Source organism: Notechis scutatus, chromosome 2 (genome assembly GCF_049901735.1).
Source record: "Notechis scutatus isolate UNSWTSFEM ecotype Mainland chromosome 2, rNotScu1.2, whole genome shotgun sequence".
Taxonomy (NCBI): Eukaryota; Metazoa; Chordata; class Lepidosauria; order Squamata; family Elapidae; genus Notechis; species Notechis scutatus.
The window spans coordinates 130,090,272-130,109,216 of NC_142010.1; the positions used below are offsets into that span (position 1 = coordinate 130,090,272).

The following is an 18,945-nucleotide window of genomic DNA, read 5'->3' on the forward strand; positions in this document are numbered from 1 at the left end:
TCTGGCAACATGGTTTCCTGGTAACAACTATAATCAAGGATAGATGCCAAGGAAGAGAAGCCAGCTGTTGCAAAGGGGAACATTAAGATGATCATAGGAGATGCCAGCTTGTAGGAGCTGTACTTAGGTGGGATGGCTTTCTAAGCTATGATGACCACAAAAAAAGTACTAAGTCAGTAATAAGGATGTTCCCTAAGTTGTATCTTGGATTTCTACCTAATTTTAGTTGGCAAAGTTATTTCAAAAATGTTTCCCTTGCCACAGGCTTTCATTACAATATGTAAATTGATTTACTGCTCTCATAAGTCAGGCACTTCATGAAACAATTGACTGATATACAGCAGAAGTCCTCAACCCCCAGGCTGCGGACTGGCCTGTGGTCTGTTAGGAACCATTCTGCACATGTGGCGGGCGAATGAAACTTCATCTGCACATGTGCAGGATCTTGGTTGTATGCAAAATCATTCCCCCCAGCCCCTGGTCCATAGAAGACAATTTTTCTTCTGAAATCAGTCCCTAGTGGCAGAAAAGTTGGGACCACTGATACACAGGACAAAGGGAATGCAACAGTGGTGGGATTCAATTTTTTTTACTACTGGTTCTGTGGGCGTGGCTTGATGGGCGTGGCAGGGGAAGGATACTGTAAAATCTCCAGTCAGAGGTGGTATTTGCCGGTTCTTTGAACTATTCAAAATGTCCGCTACCGGTTCTCCAAAACTGGTCAGAACCTGCTAAATACTGCCTTTCGAATGCAAGTATTGTATACTTTGGGAACAGATAAATCCCCCAATTTATAAATTACTTTTGATTGACTTTGGCTTGTTAAGCATGTGTTTTGGAATATACCCCTTAGTCCACAGCTAGCAAGTTACTATAATCTGCTATAGTAAAATTTCTAGCTCTTATGATTCCTAGTCACAGCTTTGAGAAGATTAAATACTTCAAACTTTGAAACCTTGAAAGAAATATATTTTATTCATCTATTATTGTAAGATTGAATGCAATGACAGTACATTAGCCTATTATAATTGTGTGCAAAGAGAAAAGGTAAAAAATTGGGAAGGCTTGTGGGAAATAAAAAAGTTAAAAATTAGGCTAATTTTGTTATAAAAACTATTAAGAACATTACTAATGCTTACAAACAGCTAAGGCACTATATCTTAAGACTACATATTCCATTTGCACTACAACATATAATGAAATACATGTTGTAACTTATAAAAGTAAATAAGTCAAGGCTGGAAAATATTTTGCTTTTAAACAGAAAATAATCAGCTTTCATGACACGTCAGCAAAAAATGTGAAGTGACTGGAACTTATCTGACCAGCAATATGATGCTAGGATAAAGAAATACACTGGACATAGCAACCTACTTCTGAAGAGCTATTAATAGGTTTTTTTAAAAAAAAAAAACATCTCCAGATTGCTGAAATGTTACTATGGCTGAGCATAAGATAAAACTGCTCTGCTAATTACTTATGCTTATGTATTGTTAACTGTTTGAAAACGTATGGGACTAAAGAATTGCACAACAGATCCATCATTAATTTTGAAGAGACATTAAGAAGATAGCCATGCTAGTCTATGGTGACAAAGTGTCAGAAAGAGTCTGGTAGCATCTTTGCTGACTAATACATTTTATTAAATGCCATAAGCTTTGGTGAGGTACAGCTTGCTCTACCAGGTATAAAGAATGGCTAGGGTGATATTTCCAGATCTAGGAGAACAAATAGTGTTGAATTTCCACTGGAAATTCCTCAAAGATATCTTAGGAAGTACATTTTTAAGCAACAACCCCACCCCCTCCAGTAAAAATGCAATCGCTAAGTAAATAACTGGAGAGCCAATCTAATGAAGTTGTGAAGGCACCAGGCTAGAAATCTAGAGACTGTGAATTTTAGTCTTGCCTTAGGCACAATGCCAGCTAGGTGACTTTGGGTCATTCTCTCTCAGCCCTAGGAAGAAGGCAAGAGTGAACCACTTCCAAAATCTTGCAACCCCCGCCCCCCCTTCAGTGACTTGTCCAAAGTGTCATAACGATCAACGTTGACTCAAAGTCACCAAAACAAAACCCTAAAATCAACACCTGTTTTTGTTACCTTTCTATAACCCCCAAACTAGCTTGAGGGACTCAGCACTATTGAATAACATACAATAGGAAACAATTCAGCTCTTGGGCCAGATACCATCTTTTACCAGCAGTAATTATCAGGAATGCAAGAAGTTATTCATGGTTGATTTGCAAGGAATATGAATTTGTAACGGGAAGGACATAAAACAATATTAAAATTAAGCTCTTGGAATATGAAACTGATCTTGTGAGGGCAATTGTTTATCCTGAAAATCTGCTATACAGAAACAATAACTAAGCTTTAATTTATTTCTGTTGATGAATAAACTGTTGAAAGCAGGTTGTCTTTCATCTATGGTCTCAGATTTGTGGATCTGGAAGTTCTCTGAAATTATCATCGTCGTTCCCTTCCAAGCATGACAAGGCAAGTACATTAGTGACAGGATGGATCCAGGATGTTGTTTGTGTCACATGGCTAGAAAACAAACCAACAACAATTATTCAGAGAGATCAGCTTCAAAACTTACCCACCAATAAAGTATGCCAGATGTTTTGAAAAAAGCTACCCTAAAGTTGTGAAAAACTAACAGTGAAGTTCCTTGATACAGGGAGATAAGATTTACTGAGTAATGATTCAATTAAAAAGTGAAGAGGAACACGTACGGTATTTCAATATTGAGAAATATACAATTCAGGTTTGTTTTAAAAAGCAAAATCATTTATGGAGGAATAGCCATGCAGATATTAATTAGACAAAAAGATATTTGAGTAGTTCAGTTGAAAAAGGATCAGCTGTCATGAAGCATCTTTCCCATCAAAGATAACATTTCAGAACTTCCCACACTGAAAGTATAACCTCAGAATTTTTCCCAAGTATTATCTAACATGTGATTTATTCATAAATATCAATTTATTTTTATGAATGGTTATTTGAATGTTTTAAGTTTTATATTTTACTCCAATAAATAGAAATAAAACTCACTTTGCTCCTCAAACAAATAAAATAATATGTTAGCCTCTCTCTCAGTGTTTGCCTAAGACATTTCTCCTAGCCCATGATTCTAAGTTAGATTTAGGCCACAATCTACCTGTTAGTGAACACAAGCATTTACCGGTAACTCCCATTTGCTCTTCCCAGCTATAAGAAGAATATTGAAAACTAATAGTGAATTCATTATTTATAAATCCTTATGTAGCCAATTGGCACCAATCACACAAAATACATATGCAGAAATGTCATGGCGTCTGGTTGGCATTCTGAAAAAGAGAATGCCATACTGCAATCTTTTTTGGCAAGTCCCACATGTATCAATGAATTTATACTTTCCTAATCCAATTGATTGAGATGTTCTCTGATTTTCTATCTAAATTTGATTAATTTAGGGAGAAGATCAGAAAAGGGAAACTAAATCTACTTTATACCAACACCATTCACTATCGCACTTTTCCATATCTTTCTATCTTTTCAAACCACTCTTTCATCACATCTAAATATTGGGTGGCCTCTTTGAACATATAATCAGCTCCATCCAACTATGACATTTTTGTTCTTCCTCTTAACTTATTCATTCCTTCTCTTATGCAATTAGGTGTTCATAAATTCTCTATATATGATCAAACCCAAATGTATTGACCATATACTTCTATTTAGTGCCTTTTCTGTTAAGGCTCAATCCAGGATTAAGCTGGCTTTTTGGAAAGCTCTTAAGAACTTGCTATTTCCCCAGGTCTCAATGTTAAAGGGATAGTTTAGTCCAGATGGGCTGGTTCCTAGTTTCTTTGGTTGGCATAGCATGCTTGTCTTTGCTTTTGGCTATTGTTTGTTTTGAATTGTTTCTCAATTTTGTTAGATAGCCAGAGTTATATTTGCAAGATAGGTAGACATACGAAGAAAATAAAACTTTTTTGTTTTTTTAATTGGCTTAAAGTCAGGTAAGCTTTTTTCCATTTTCTCTCCTTTTCATTCCTGCAATTGTGCATGTAAACATTTTCTTTTCTCACAATTATAAATAGGGTGTTGCTGGTCTTGGCTTTTATTGTATAGAGCTGACAAGGACACCGTGGTTGCTTTCTGTATGGCTCTCTGCTTCTCTTCCTTTCATACAATATTGTATACAGTATTCTTATCATTCTTGCTTTTTTCAGCCTTCCATTAGTGAATGCATTGATAAAATCCATCTTAAAATGGAAGTAATCAGAAAAAGCTCTGAAAGAATAAAAATTGTTCCCTTTATCCTCTTCAGATATTCTACTCTAAACCCTGCATCTGTTTATCTGGGAAGGAATCCTTTTTCTGAAGTTTATCTTAATTCTTTTTCCACAAGTTTTCTTCACTAGATTGCTTTCAGAGCCCATGCAGCCCTCCCCCCCCGCCCAGTCTGCCATTCCTAACTGGCATGGCACCACTCATACTCTTCCTACCCCCATACATTTTTCCTAACCTGTGCTGGTGCCCTAGGTGACCTGCATGGTATCTCTTACCTCCATAACCTCCTCGAACCCTTCTTAACCTACCCTGCACCTCATACGCCATTCCCAATCCACACAGTACTTCTTGTGCCTCCTGGGACACCTTTCCCAACCTATGCTTGCTCCCAATAACATGCTGCCTCTACTGCACACCCACACACTCTTCCCAACCCACAAGGCACTGCTCGCGCACTCCTGTCTACCATTCCTGACCTGTAAACCCCTTGATTTCCTCTGCCATCCGGAAGCAGTCAGTTACCAGCCTGCTTGCCTTGGACTTGCAACTTCCTGCTGGCTTCCCCACTGACTTTCTCCCTGTAAGCTTTTCAAAAGCAAAATGGGGAATCAGGAAGGAATTCTAGGGAAGGAAGGAAGGAGGGAAGAAGTGAATGAGGACGAGGGAGACACAGTGAGGAAGAGAGGTAAGGAAAGAGGGAGGGAGGGAGAGAGAGAGGATGGGAGGGGAGAAGGGAGGGAGGAAAGAAAGGAAGCAAAGAAGGATGGAAGAGAGGGAGGAACAAAGAGAGAGGAAGTGAGAGAAAGGGAGAGAGAGGAAATAAAGGGTGAAAGGAAATGAGTATGGGAAGGAGGGGTGGAGGAAGGAAGAAAAGAAGAACAGTGAGAAAGAAGGAAGGGTTGAAGGAAGAAAAGTTTTTGATACTCCCTGCCAGCTTTCCATAAGGAAACTCAGTAGAGAAGCTGGTAAGAAATAAATTACTTCCACTTCCACTGTTTTGCTAAGGAAAGTTCAGTGATCCAACAGGGCAATGCAGAATAGTAGTTTTTCTTGATTCTTAAACAATTATAGGATATGAAAAAAACAACACACACAACAGGATTTGTCTTGCTCTGATCCGACCTACCTTTGCTTCAGAATATGGCCTATTACACAGAAATAAGGAATCAATGAAAAATTGAATAGACATATAGCAGGGGATAAGCAGGATCAAATAATGTCAAGGACATGGAGCCAGATTTAAAAAAAACAATGATAAAGGAAACTAAAGATGCAAAAAGTAAGGATGAAAAAAGCTGTTTGATAAAGTATTGGTAACAATATTTTGGCAAAATATATTCTGAAAGTGACTAGATAATCAAGGAAGTTCAGAAATTTCAGAATTCAGTTGGTATAAATTGGCATTTTGGAGTTTTGCTTAGGTTGCTGGTGGCTTAACTAGATTGGGGGGGGGACGACAAGGATTTTTGAAGTGTCCAGAATTCCTGAAAATTCCAGTTTTGCATCAACTTCAGCCTTGTTTTCTGGACATTATCCGTCTAGAAGCTGAATCAATTTATTTCTGACTGTGCTTCATTATGTAGGAAATTGCATAAAAGCCAGTATTGTGCTAATCTTGTCTTTGTATTAAATTCCTGTAGTCCATTTTCATGTTGTTATGCCCATTTTTTCATTAGCAAGAATACTCAACCTGCCAGTCAAGCTCCTCCAAGCAGACGTTTTGAAAAACAGAGCTGGGAACAAAATAATCATTTATACCTCAGGAATGGTAATCATTAGAAACAGCCCATTTACTGAGAAGCACGAGGCCAAGTCAGAACCTATACCTCTTAATTCAGGCCCAGCAGGTTTTTCTGGGTCTGAATTTTGATTTCATAATCAAAAATCGGAAAAAGAATCTGGTGGCATCTATTAAAAAAGGATTTAATCAATTAAAAATCATAATGTGTTAAATCCATTGTCTTTGTTCAGACTTTCTGAAATAATCTAAAACCTCTTATATTCAGTTATGCTGGCAAAGTTTCCTTGTTCTGAAATTGCTTCACTGAGATTTCTATTGGAATGTCCCGAGAGGTTAAAATGCTCCATTATTAGTTTATGCTTGCTGAGTCCTGATGTCCGACTTGTGACCATGAATTCTTTTGTGCAAATTCTAGACTGCCTGACACAGAATCCAAAGGTGCACTGCTGAAAGACAAAGGGAACAAGCCCAGATGTCTGCTTTGCTCTCACTTTTATAATAACAGAACTATTATGGGCTCCAACAACTTTCAGATCCTCTTCCTCTAATGTGTGTACACCATCATGCTTGTAAATTGTATCCCATGTAGCCTTTCACTGTGTTACTCCACTGTCTGTCCTTCTCCACCTCTATCCCTTTGCAATGTACTGTATTTGTAAATTCAGAAATGAACTTGGTACAAAAGAACCCATAAATGATGGAGTTGGATAAGCAATTGGATGGTGCAGACTCAAAGCAAGCATAAGAAACTGAGAATAATGCCTCCTTGATTTCATTAGTCTAAGAGGGGAAATATGGAAACATAGACAAGCCTTCAAGATGCTGCTATTATATCCTTTAAAGTAGGCCAGACCATGATAAACATCGCAGGGATTCTCAGGCATGCTAGTTCAACCCTTCGACTATGTCTCTGCTTCTCCAAATACTTTTACTGATCCATTTTCAGACAGACATGCATAAAATAAAATAATTTACTGTACACCAAATAAAAATGTTAGAAAATACGGCACAAAAGACCCTAGAATTACAACCATATCAGCTTAGTTTTTGGGGAGGAAAATAAGGGGAAAAATTGTTCCTCTGCCTACCAGCATCCATCGGTATTCATCTGGCTAGTGTCCTGTCTGTGTGTGAGATAGTTGAGGGTTGTTTAGAAACTGAAACATGGAAACTGAAACAGTATTTGCTGTATGAGCAAGAAGGAGACAGCAAGGAGCCTGGGCATGGCTTAGCTCAACTGGTCTGTATTAAAGCTGGCTGCTGCTGCGAAACTAAAACTGAAACTCCTCTGCTTGTGTTTTGCATTTGGAACAGATTTCTTTTCAACTGGGTAGTAGTAGAATTCCTGAGCATCAGAGTGTGTTAATAATATATGAAATACTAATGCTCTGATGGTCATTTTGAAAAATCCTTTCTTAGTATGTAGAAGCCAAGAGGAACATACGGGCCAAATTTCAAAATATATATGTATATCCTATCTCTGAAATCCAATATTTTATGCTTAGGTTTTATTAATGACAAGAACATGTTAAATTGTTCGTCATAAACAATGTATCTGCTACACATGGATTCTAGAAGGTAGATACCACTTACCTGTGTGAGTTTCAACCTTATTTCATGATACATTGGAATTCTTGGGAAAAAAGTGACGGAGTCTCAATACTTTGGCATACCTGTCCATCTCTGTTTCATTATACATGAGGAGAAACAAGCTCCTCACACATTGCAGAGATCAGATAGAGACACAACCCCTATTTTTCTTCAAAGAAAGGCCTCAGTTATTTACAGGTTATACAAACTGTACTTCAAACTGTGGTTTCCAGGAATGCTTGTTAGTTCCAAAATATCATTTCTGGACTGCCAATGGTGGTCGGCCATATAAATCAAAGAGATGGACCTTTCTTTTTAGAAGAAGCGATTTTTAAAAAGTGTATACAGATGTGAGCAATAGTATCTCTGAAAGAATAGTAAGGGTTTTGTAAGAGTTGCTGATTGATGGAGGACAAAAAAAAATCTGCCTGTGATATAGTACATATGTTCAGTAGAGTACATAAAGCTACAGTACTATTTTCTCCACTGCATGGTTTGAGATTATCTGGGAAGGACATTCAGTGTTAAGCATACTTGGTGTACAAAAATTACGTTTTTCACCAAGGAAAAGTCATGTTTATATTCTACATCAATTGGGCACATAATTCTATATCTTTCCTCTTTTTGTGTGATATGTTCTAATAATGGGAATCAAAACTTTGCAAAGTGAAGCTTCACACTATATTAAATGCCTTACCCTTTTCCCATGTAAGATTAAGAGTATCTTGTCTTTTCCCGTGTAAGATTGAGTATCTTGGCGACGTTTCGGTGAGGTCCCACTCGCCATCCTCAGTCTGGTGCTTTCGGCTTTGTGCCAGTGCAAGCAGTGTGTGATCGGAGCTGCCATCTCTCTATAAATACTGGTGGGGGGTGCTGGTGTGCTGGTCTGGTTGGCTGTGTTGCTGCCTCTTGATTGGTTGATGGAGTTGATGTTGGTGTAATGGACTGTGTGATGGCCTTGTGAGTTTTGTTGTGGAGATATCCTGGATCTTGTGCTTTAATCTCCTGGGTTGTTTGTGTTTTGATCTCTTTTCCATTAGCCTCCTGTGTTGTAACGGTTGTGTGATGACCTTGTGAGTTTTATTGCTGTGGTATCCTTGGTCTTGTGTTGTGATTTCCTGGGTCGTTTGCTGTGTTGCAACTTCTTGAGTTCTTGTGGTGTAATTTCCTGAGTTTTCTGATGTGATATCCAATCAGAAAAAATCAGATATCACATCAGAAAACTCAGGAAATTACATCACAAGAACTCAAGAAGTTGCAACACAGCAAACGACCCAGGAAATCATAACACAAGACCAAGGATACCACAGCAATAAAACTCACAAGGTCACCACACAACCCATTACCCAAGCCATTACAACACAGGAGGCTAATGGAAAAGAGATCAAAACACAAACGACCCAGGAGATTAAAGCACAAGATCCAGGATATCTCCACAACAAAACTCACAAGGCCATCACACAGCCCATCAGACCAACATCAACTCCATCAACCAATCAAGAGGCAGCAGCACAGCCAACTAGACCAGCACACTAGTCCCCCCCACCAGTATTTATAGAGAGACAGCAGCTCCGATCACACACTGCTTGCACTGGCACGAAGCTGAAAGCACCAGCCTGAGGATGGTGAGTGGGACCTCACCGAAACATCGCCAAGATACTTTTAATCTTACACGGGAAAAGACCCAAACACACCTAGACCTACATACCTGTACCCGTGAAAATCTACGAATATATATATTTATATATATATATATATATATATATATATATATATATATATATATATATATATATGTATATGTATATGTATATGTATATGTATATGTATATATATATGTATATGTATGTATATATATGTATATGTATGTATATATATGTATATATGTATATATGTATGTGTATGTGTATGTGTATGTGTATGTATATATGTATATATGTATATATGTATATGTATGTATTTTCCCACGTCATTATAGTTGTGCTTTTAAAGTTGTAGCAACGTTTCAGCAGAATCTCATCTGCCATCATCAGGCTTCTGTATTGTGTCCGTCTGTGAGTCAGACTTTTACAGCCGTTTCAGTTTTAAATTTGGGGCTAGCCTATTGCTGTGCCAGAATGAATGTTTTTTCTTCATCCTGATTGGTTGGGAGTCTTGGTCTGTGTTTATTGGTCTTGGAGTTTGCTGTGTTCTGCTTGATTGGTGTTCTAATATCTTCTGTCTGTTTTGTGGCTTTTTTTGTGTCTTGATTGGCTGGCAACATTGTGTTCCTTTATTGGAGGCTTTTAGTGCAGCTTGGCTTCAGTAAATGGACGGCTATCATTTGTTAGGAAGCTAGGTTTCATCTGGGTGCCTGGTTGGGGTGTGTTTGAGCTGGAGGTATCAGGGGGATCTGTTTGTGCCCAGGTGTTTGCCTAGCTAGTGGTGTGGAGATTTTTTTGTTTGAGTGCAGGCTTCCAAATAATTGACAGTCTGGTGGAATCATCTCTTCTATTCATGCTTTCAGAGGTCTTTTTCAATCTCTATGGCTTCTCTGATAATTCTGTGGCTGGGGTTTTCTATAGTGCAGGGGTGGGTAAACTATGGCCCGCGGGCCACATCCGGCCCGTTGGTCTTTTTAATCCGGCCCGCCAAAGATTGGTACAGAATTAAGGTTTGATGTGAATGATTGAATGATTGCATTCATTTGATTTTGACTTGTAATGACAGGCATTTTGACACCAGGTGGCGGCCCATCTGTCAAATTTTAAAAGTCAATGAGGCCCCCGAGCCAAAAAGTTTGCCCACCCTGCTATAGTGGCTATATATATGTATGCAAAACACAGGATTGAGCATAATCATCACAGAATGCATAAACTTTCAATTAAGCTTTGGCTAGATTGTATCAGGCATAAGCAATAAAGTTTAAAACCATTTATCATCATTTGATTTAAGCGATACAGTCCTTATCCTGCATGTCCTTGAGAATGAAGAAGAGGTATTGGAAATAATGTACAGTGGTATCTTGGTACTTTTTGGTAATGCATGCATTCCAGAAGATGCAATGAATACTAAAACTGATGGGTACAGAGAAAACCACCGGATTTACCCTGTCATCCACTATTTCAGCCAGAATAGCAAGTCACGAAGCAGCCTTCGTTAGCAAGTTCTTCCTTGCGTGTTGACTATTGTGAGAAAGACGAGTGCTGGGACAAGATTTCTGCTTCAAAATGTGTCAAATACTTAATTTGAGGAGTTTTGAAGCAGTTGAGTGCCGAGGTGTGACTGTACTTGATCTACATTTTTTGAAGTGATCTAACTCTTCCACTTTTCAGGCTAATAACAAATATTATAAACCAGTTATCATTCAGTATATGCTTCTTGTAATTATGCATATGCTGTGCTTGGTTCCATAATTATACATGCCACTGCACACAGGCACAGTAAGGGAAAATTGGATTGAAAAATATGTGAGTTTTTATGAGCTTTTCCTCTTTAAACTATAGTATTGTAGAAAATGGGCAGAATGGAATTATAATTAAATATGCAGGAAATTGCTATGCACCAAAAGAATGCCAATTCAGTGAGTGCAGCAGAAAAATTAGGCAAGTTCTTTTTTTAAAATTAAGACTTATATACAGTTTCACAGTGCTTTACAGCCCTCTCTAAGTGGTTTACAGAGTCAGCCTATTGCTCCCAATAATCTGGGTCCTCATTTTACCCACCTTGGAAGGATGGAAGGCTGAGTCAGCCTTGAGCCGCTGAGAACGAACTGCCAAATTGCAGGCAGCTGGTTGTCAGCAGAAGTAGCCTGCAGTACTGCGCTCTGACCACTGTGCCACTGTGGCTCTTAGTTGCAGTTTCATGATGTTAGCCATACTGATATTGCATTGGACTAATGGGGAACACTCCAATGGGAAAATCTATAAGGATGTGTTTTTTGTCTTACTGAATAAAATCTGTACAGATCATTACCTGCTTTGTAGTCTCTGCTCATTCTAAGAGATCCTGTGCAAGAAAGCTCACAGTCTCTGTGGCAGTCTCCTATACCTCAAGTATGACTATAGGATCATATATTATTTTATATGCCAGAATTATAATGCAGATTAAAGTTCTAAGAGAACATTTACAGACAGATTAAATACAAAAGTTTGACATCTCAGATTAAGTAACTCTTTATGACATTGTATTTCATAAAACACCTAATAAATTATGCTGTATACTTTTTAGAACTTATTTCTATATTAATAGACATAAACATGTTCTTTTCCAACAAAAACATAAGCCAGCCTGTAGTAAGAATCACCAGCATATTCCAGAAGTGTAGGTTTATTTGGGGAAACTGAAAGAACATTCCAGAAGGTGTCTTAACAACACTGTCAAGAAAATAACATGGTTGTCCCTCTGTGGTCAGCATGAGTCAATTTCAAACCTGAAGAAGAGTTGATTTTACTACTCCAGTTTAAAAATAATCAGATGCCATTTTTGTAAAGCATTTATTGCATTCATTGTTATTCAAACTTATGGAGTCAAGCTATCTGCTGAGTTAATAATACCGTTGCGTTTACTAGTCTCTTCCCTTACAACAAGAAATCTAATTTAACTCATCACCTTCAGTTGAAATTCAATTGAGAGAATAGCCCTGAATATAAACTGAAGGAGTCAGGCACAGTAGATTAAAAGTTAGAATGATATGGGGAATTATAATTACCATGACAACCAAGACATGTTCCTAATTTTGTACAATGGAAACAGAACAGTAGGAAATAATTTAAAGACCTTCATAACTGCAGTTATTTCAAATACCAAAGAGTGAAAGAACAGACTGAAATGTACTTCTTCCACTAATTTTTCTTTATATAACATAGACATGTTAAAATAAAGCCTGAATGGGACCATCTGATTAAAAATACGTTTGAAACCCTTCTTTTTAAGGGAAGGATATCTTTTTGTAACACAGCAGCAATTTTTGGTTGTGGTCTGGATAACTGACTGGCTCTGAGAGATGATTGCTGACTCATGCCTGTCCACAGATCCTGTCCATACATCCTATTTGCCACAGCAGCGAGGACAGCAATTAACAGTTTGTGGAGGACATATTCTCACAAAGGCACTTTCATCTTGTCATTAACTCTTTGCTGAGGCAGGCAGAAGACAGCCTAAAATGTTCTGGCTTCAAAATAGTGTTTCTCCTGCTACCATATTTGGCAGAAGTCCTCCCAGGCGATGTGAAGGAGAAATCTCTGAAGTCTGAATATCTACTGAGATCCAGTTTGCTTACTGAGGGCCACCCCTCTCATTTGGTTTTTCTTTTGGTTAAATCTATCTCTCTGTCTTCCTCTCACTCTCTCTCTCTAAACTTGTAGATCTAATCTAAAAAAATGTTCAGGTATGTAGAAGGGACCATACAAATCTCAAAACTACCTAATGGGTGACATCTAATGAAGTGCCAACTCCATTTTTCTAGTCATCTTATTGGAAGTTCTGGTTATTGTTTATTTTGATATTGTTTAGTACCAGGAGAATTCAAGCCTCTTTTATTCAGCAGTGGACAGTTCTGATAAAAGAGGAACAAACTACTTCTACCCATATCCCAGGAACAACCAAATATATACAAGCTATAGGTGAAGCAAACAACACCAAAAAGGCAATATTAGGAGCAATTCCAAGCTATATGTGCCATTTGGCCTCAATCTTCTGACTTTTCTATAACATAAAAATGCACTGTATGTTCTAATCTAAAGAAAGTTTGCCAAATTTTCTTTGGGATTAGCTGACTGAAATTTTGATGTTTACTCATAAAAACTGTTGTATCAATAGAAATGTTGTGTCCAGTGGTGGGACTCAAAATTTCTTACTACTGGTTCTGTGGGCATGGCTAGGTAGGTGTGGCTAGGTGGGTGTAGCCATGTGATTGGGTGGGCGTGGCTTTTTTTTACAGCACCCCCGACCCCATCCCATTTTTGGGGCCTTCCTGGCCTCAGAGGAGCCTCGGGGGGGGGGGGGTTTGCTCCCAGGAAGGCAAAAAATGGAGTGAGGGGGTGCAGCCCCCTCCTCCATTTTTGCCTTCCTAGGCCTCAGGGAAGCCTTTTGGGCAAAGCAGTAAGAAGCAAGGGGAATCCTTGTCGTGAGGTAAAAAAGAAGAAATACCTTAAGGAGTGACTGGGCGGGCGAACATGGGGCGGGCGGGGCAAGCGAGCGAGCAGCAACCGGGTTGGGGGCATGGCCAGCCAGAAATTACTACCGGTGCGGCGACTCATGCCAAATCCTTGCTGCTGGTTGTGAATACCAGCACTAGTTGTGTCACTGTTTTTAAGGTGCTAAGTGTGTATTTATTATGTATATATAATTAAAAATATTTTAAGTTTTTAAAACCTTTTGGCAGTTCTGGCAGCCCATTACATTTGGTTTAAAGGTGCTTCTGTCTGTGAAATTCTTTCAGGACTGGTCTATTCCAAAGAAAGCTTTTTAAGATAATTTGTTAATTTCCAGAGATTTAAATGAGAAATGAGAAAATGGATCAATATTAATTTTTAAGGAGAGGAGGGGAGGAGAGGTCACCATTCTTCCTGAGGATTAGTAACCTATTTTAGACTTCTGCAAAAATATATTTCTCAGTATCACTCAGTTTTGGAGGAAATCTTTAAAAGTCATTTGTTGAGTAAGATGAAATTTTGTTTTGACATTCATTTTGTTTCAGTGATAAAAATTTGCTGTTGATAAATGTATAAAACCTTTTGAATGATGATATGACATTGATTAATACAAAGAACAAGCACACAACTCATCTGGCACCAAACTCACCCCTCTATCTCACACACATTATGAAGGAGGTGTAGGACAGAAGGAAGAAATAGTTCCCGTATTTTTATAGAAGCAAAATGCTAAGAAGCAGAGTGACCTTTACTGACCAGCCTCTAAACTGCATTCTGAGAAGAATTTTTAACTCAATGAAAAAAAAAGTCCATTGCTTTTTGAATCAAGTCTGTGTTTGCACATGCTCCCTTTTGGTTAGATTGCTTGTGTCATGCAGCAAAGTGCAGTGATCTGCTTCGGTGCATTGGGTGTGCTGTGAGAGTCCATGCTAATTCAGATAAAAATTAATGATGAAAAGATTAGCAGTAGCAACACAACTATTTATAATGGGGTGGGAACAATTTATTAACAAAGTTACATGTTTATATTTCTTTCTATGGGAATCTTAATTTGCCTGCAATCAACATCAAATGTGTATCACTTTGAGATAGCAAGAAAGCTTGATCTATCATCGAACAAGAAGAATCTCCCATCTCTTCCTATCCGGGGAGCGTTTGGGAATTAAGACTGTTGTGAGAATGAGAACTAAAATTTTGAATCCTGATTGTTATTGAGACAAATGAGTTACTACTCCATTAATAGTTTGTTGTTTGACTGTTGTCTCTAAGCCGCACCAGTACATACTATGGGGATCTTAGGACTGCACAAAAGAAAGGATTATTTCAGATAATAATGGCATCTTCTTTAACACCTTAAATCCAGAATCGAACAACCCAGTTCAAGAGTTAATTGTGCATGGGTGTATGAGATCTGTGTTTTTAATCCTGATGTGACATGTTTCCTTAGTTTGAGTATAGCTCACAGCAAAGAGTATGTATTTGCTGATGTATAAAGGTTTTGGATAACCACACCAAGCTGTGGGAAGGTATTCAATTCATTAGATACGGTTATCAACAGCTACACTCAAAATGTGGAAATCAGAATGAGAAGGTCTGAGCAGAATTCACATGGTAAGGATTGAATATTTGAGCAAAGTTTGAAAGGAAGAAACTGAACACGTATTTGCATGGCTAACACAGTAAAAATCAGGGGTCTTCAAACTTCACAGCTTTAAGACTTGTGGACTTCAACTCCCAGAATTCCTCCTCCAGTCATGTTAGCTCAGGAATTCTGGGAGCTGAAGTCCACAAGTCTGAAACTTGCCAAGTTTGAAGACCCTTGGTAAAAATGTTTCTATCTATCCCTGGAAATCCTTAGTCAAAGGCAAAAGATTTACAGAATTTGAAGACAACACGATAACATAAATGCTATTAGTAGAAGCTTTCCTTATTCTTTAAAAGATAACTCTTTATTTCTATGCCCAAACTTTCTATCGGTATGTATAACCAAGACATTGCAAAGTATGTGCCAGCTCGAGCATATTTCTATGCTTTTTTACTAGCATAGTGATCATATTCCTCAGTGGCCATATGCATCTAAGATTATAAAGCTTTATTTTATTTATCTATTTTATAACTGCCTTCTGAAAGTGATGTACTTACTTGATGAAGTATTTGATTCCATCTGCTGTATACGCCTTTTCCCACCCATAAGGCAGACCTAAGTCAAGGGGGAGGAGAGACATGAATAAAAACAAAATGGAATGAATCACTCTCAACACTACAAATTTCACATTTAGACATGTTTATATACACATCAAAATATTTCATTTCAAGACAAACAATATTTTGCTAAGCGCAAAAAAGAAATAATCAGCTTAAGAACTTAAAGGCAGATGATAAAAGTCTTTACATCAATACTTTGATCCTTACTTCCTACAAGTAATGTGCTCTCATCTGAACATGCTGGCTATGATGGGAGCTATCCTTCTATATCATTAGTTTGAAAAGTATGGTAGGAACATGTCCTAATTCTGAAAGACCCATCACTTTCAAAGTGGACAAGTTCCCGGTTTAAATGTTTCTCAGGGAGAAACATTTGATTTCACTCCTGTTGCAATCAGAGGTGGTATTCAGCAGGTTCTGACCAGTTCTGGAGAACCGGTAGCGGAAATTTTGAGTAGTTTGGAGAACTGGCAAATACCACCTCTGACTGGAGATTTTATAGTATCCTTCCCCTGCCACGCCCACCAAGCCACGCCCACAGAACCGGTAGTAAAAAATTTGAAACCCACCACTGGCTGCAATTGTTTGTTTTTGCCTTCTTACTTTGGACCCAATGCGGAAGGAAAGAGAAATGGAAACAGAAACTTCTCCACTATATTTCTGGTCCTGACTGATTGTTTGTTTCTTCACTCAGAAAATGTAAGCAAACAAGCATTGGCAATAAGGAGCCAAAACAGAGAACTTGTGGCTAAAAAAGTTCTAGTAGTAAGTTGTAGGTGCTTGATCATGCCAACCCCCGGCTTAATTTCCTGAGGTTAAAATATGAGATGTGAAAACCCTGCTGGTGGCTTTGATCTACTGTATACTGTCTAATTTCCTCCTCTGCTACATGTGAATTTCCTTCAAAAGTGAGGAAATTGTTCTTCATGCAGATTTCATGCATTTACATGCTTTGTCTGATGTATACAATAGAGACCTTGACTTCTTGTGAGCTTGCTATTTATTTTGTAAAGAACAGACTAGACAAGTGGCAATCTGTACAATATCTGTTGATAGAAAATAAAGTTTTTTCTCTTGGTTAAGCTTTTAGTTAAGCTTTTCAGAGCCCCTTTCTACTACAAAAGGGGCTCTGAAAGCTTTGGTAGGCAAATAGTTTCTGAAGCGTATAAAGCTGAAGAGTTGCAAGTGCACAAACTAATTTATGGTTCTCTGACCTAATGCCAATTTGAAAAGAAATCCCACCAAAATCTACTTCAGCCTTGATTTAATTTCTGTCTGAAGAAAGAGTTTGATTTCACTGGACATTTGCCATAAACAGCCTACTAATACAAGGGTTTTCCAGGAAATTTCCTCGGTGAAAATGTGTTTGAAATAGCAACTTACCAACATACCCAGCAAACAGTGTTGATTCTAAAATCCATGGGATGACAATCATGCAAGTATGTAAATCACAAGCTGTTGCACAATTATGTCATTGTCATCATTTGCCCATCTTGTCCCCTGTGAAAATGTCCATGTGCTTAAATAAAATGCAGGAGTATCCTAGCCTATGAATTTTTACACCCTGTCTCTAAGCAACGTAGTCACTGACATGATTAAATAGCAAGCAAGAAACTAAGGTTTTTTCACAGTGTGAAAGTTAAAAGTCAAGCACTAGACTAGAAAAGGATGGCTGGAACCATCAAGCTCTGTCTCTATGAAATATCATTAGATGTTTCAATGCCAGTGGCAGTTTTTATAGAAAAGCATGAGGAACTGGAAGTCAGAGTCAAACAAGTCATCAGTTTGGAGTCATTGCATTGCTACAAGAGACCCAAGTCTAATCCCCTGTGAAATTTGTTGACTAGTGATGAGTTTCCAAATTGTTTCCTACAGGTTCTGTGCGCAGTTCTATGCGCGCACGCTTAGAATTATTAGAGCTAGTCTTAGTTTCCCCTTACTGTTGGCCTCCATTTCTGGAACAAGAGTTAGTATAAATATTTTTATTGGCATTGGGGTGAAGTTAGAATTATTTTAAGTATTCCTTGAGATTTATTCCAACAGTTAGCATGATGATATTATTAGATGAGTTTTATGGTTTGTGGCAATTGCACATTTATTTTCTGATTGAGAATTTATTAGTTACGATCTATGCTCCAAAGTTCACTGTAACAGCGCTGCTAAAAAAGCATTAAGAATTTTAAATTTAATTTTGCACAGTTTTTTTCCTGGAAACATTGTATTACTAATTAGAGCTCATAAAACGTATGCTAGACCAATCTTACGAGTATTGTTCAACTGTTTGGAATCCCCATCATACAATTCATACATACATCAGTACAATTGAGCGGGTTCAGAAGTATTTCACGAGAAAAGTCTTGCACTCTTCTGTACACAATAGAATTCCCTATGCTACTAGCCTTGAAATTCTCAGTTTGGATAACTTAGAACTGCGTCGCTTGTGGTCAGACCTAGGTGTTGCATACAAAATTATACTTAGTAATGTTTTACCTGTAAATGACTTTTTTTGGTTTTAATCGCAATAATATGTGTGGTAACAATCACTTTAAACTCAATGTTTAATCGTTTTAAACTTGACTATAAAAATATGATTTCTCTAATAGAGTTGTCAAAGTCTGGAATGCTCTATCTGATTCAGTTGTTTCAGCTACAAATTTTCACAGTTTCAGTCACAAATTGACTTCTGTGGACCTTACATCATACTTAAGTGGTTAGTAGAGGGGCCGTGCATAAGTGCACTAACGTGCCTATCGTCCCTGTCATTGTATTTTTATTCTTTTATTCTTGTTCTTGTTTTGTTTGAAAAATTCTAATAAATAAATAAATAGTTATTGTGACACAGTGAAGCAAGGCTTAGGATCAAGATACTAAGTGGTGTATGCTATAACTAAGTTTCTGGTTAGTAGTTGTATATTACAGTTATTTTTGTGCTGGTGCAGTGGTTAAGGTAAATATTGATATTGGCATATGGGTGAGGTTTGGACTGGGTTTTCTTGG

At 37.9% G+C, this 18,945-nt stretch overlaps 1 protein-coding gene across 10 annotated transcripts in view; it reads right to left on the bottom strand.

The window, feature by feature from the left end:
• Nucleotides 1–953: 953 nt before the first annotated feature.
• Nucleotides 954–18,945, bottom strand: part of STXBP4 (syntaxin binding protein 4) — a 102,123-nt gene continuing 84,131 nt past the window's right edge. For 6 of the 10 annotated variants that reach the window (XM_087956207.1, XM_087956216.1, XM_087956205.1 and 3 more), the window contains 2 exons: nt 15,886–15,943; nt 954–2,547 (listed from right to left, as the gene is read on the bottom strand). In XM_087956207.1, coding sequence (XP_087812333.1) covers nt 2,433–2,547; nt 15,886–15,943 — 173 coding nt within the window. In that variant the 3' untranslated portion in view covers nt 954–2,432. Of the gene's footprint in view, nt 2,548–4,644; nt 4,900–11,904; nt 12,021–15,885; nt 15,944–18,945 lie in introns of those variants that run through there. The other 4 variants (XM_087956217.1, XM_087956209.1, XM_087956208.1 and 1 more) reach the window with 3 other exon arrangements.